Here is a 585-nt window from a genome sequence, read left to right as displayed (position 1 = left end):
CAAGGTGAGCTCCGGTCTGCATGAGAACCGCCTCCGGCGATGCCGGGCCGCCTTCATGGCCTCTTCTCCCCGCAGACCCTCAAGTCCCCTCCTGGAGAAACGCCGCCGTGCCCGCATCAACGAGAGCCTCAACCAGCTCAAAATGCTCATTCTGTCGCTCTCTGCAAGGACGTGAGTGCCGCGGCCCGGCCCTGCGCCCCCCGCTCCTCGCCCCCTGCCCCTCACGTCGCTCTGTCCCCGTCTGACCCTTTTCCCCCTCCCCATCCTCGCCCGTCCTTCCAGTCGCTTCCCGTCGGCGCAACCCGATGCTCCATCCCTGCCCTCCCTCTGTCCGCCCCGTCCATACCCCCTCTCCCTTCCCGGTGCCCGGTGCTCACCACCGTCCCCACAGAACTCCCTGTACTCCAAGCTGGAGAAGGCGGACATCCTGGAGATGACCGTGCAGTTCCTGAGGGAGGTGCCGGCCGCGCCCTCGGCCGCAGGTGAGACCCCCAGCCCGCCCCTCGCCCGCCCGGTGCTCACGGCCGTCTCTCCACAGAGCCCTCTGAGAGTTTCCGCGCCGGGTACCGTGCCTGCCTGGCCCGC

The 585-nt window shown here is 69.1% G+C and overlaps 1 protein-coding gene across 1 annotated transcript; it reads left to right on the top strand.

Annotated features, from left to right (window-relative positions):
- Positions 1 to 15: 15 nt before the first annotated feature.
- On the top strand, positions 16 to 579 carry LOC104916447 (transcription factor HES-2-like; the record flags this gene model as incomplete). Its single annotated transcript, XM_031557643.1, is given in 2 exon segments — positions 16 to 175; positions 392 to 579. Coding segments are annotated over 2 exon segments (308 nt in total), but the record flags the coding sequence as incomplete, so codon positions are not given.
- Positions 580 to 585: the final 6 nt, after the last annotated feature.

Source organism: Meleagris gallopavo, unplaced genomic scaffold (genome assembly GCF_000146605.3).
Source record: "Meleagris gallopavo isolate NT-WF06-2002-E0010 breed Aviagen turkey brand Nicholas breeding stock unplaced genomic scaffold, Turkey_5.1 ChrUn_random_7180001899390, whole genome shotgun sequence".
NCBI lineage: Eukaryota > Metazoa > Chordata > Aves > Galliformes > Phasianidae > Meleagris > Meleagris gallopavo.
This window is presented reverse-complemented; position numbering and strand designations above follow the sequence as displayed.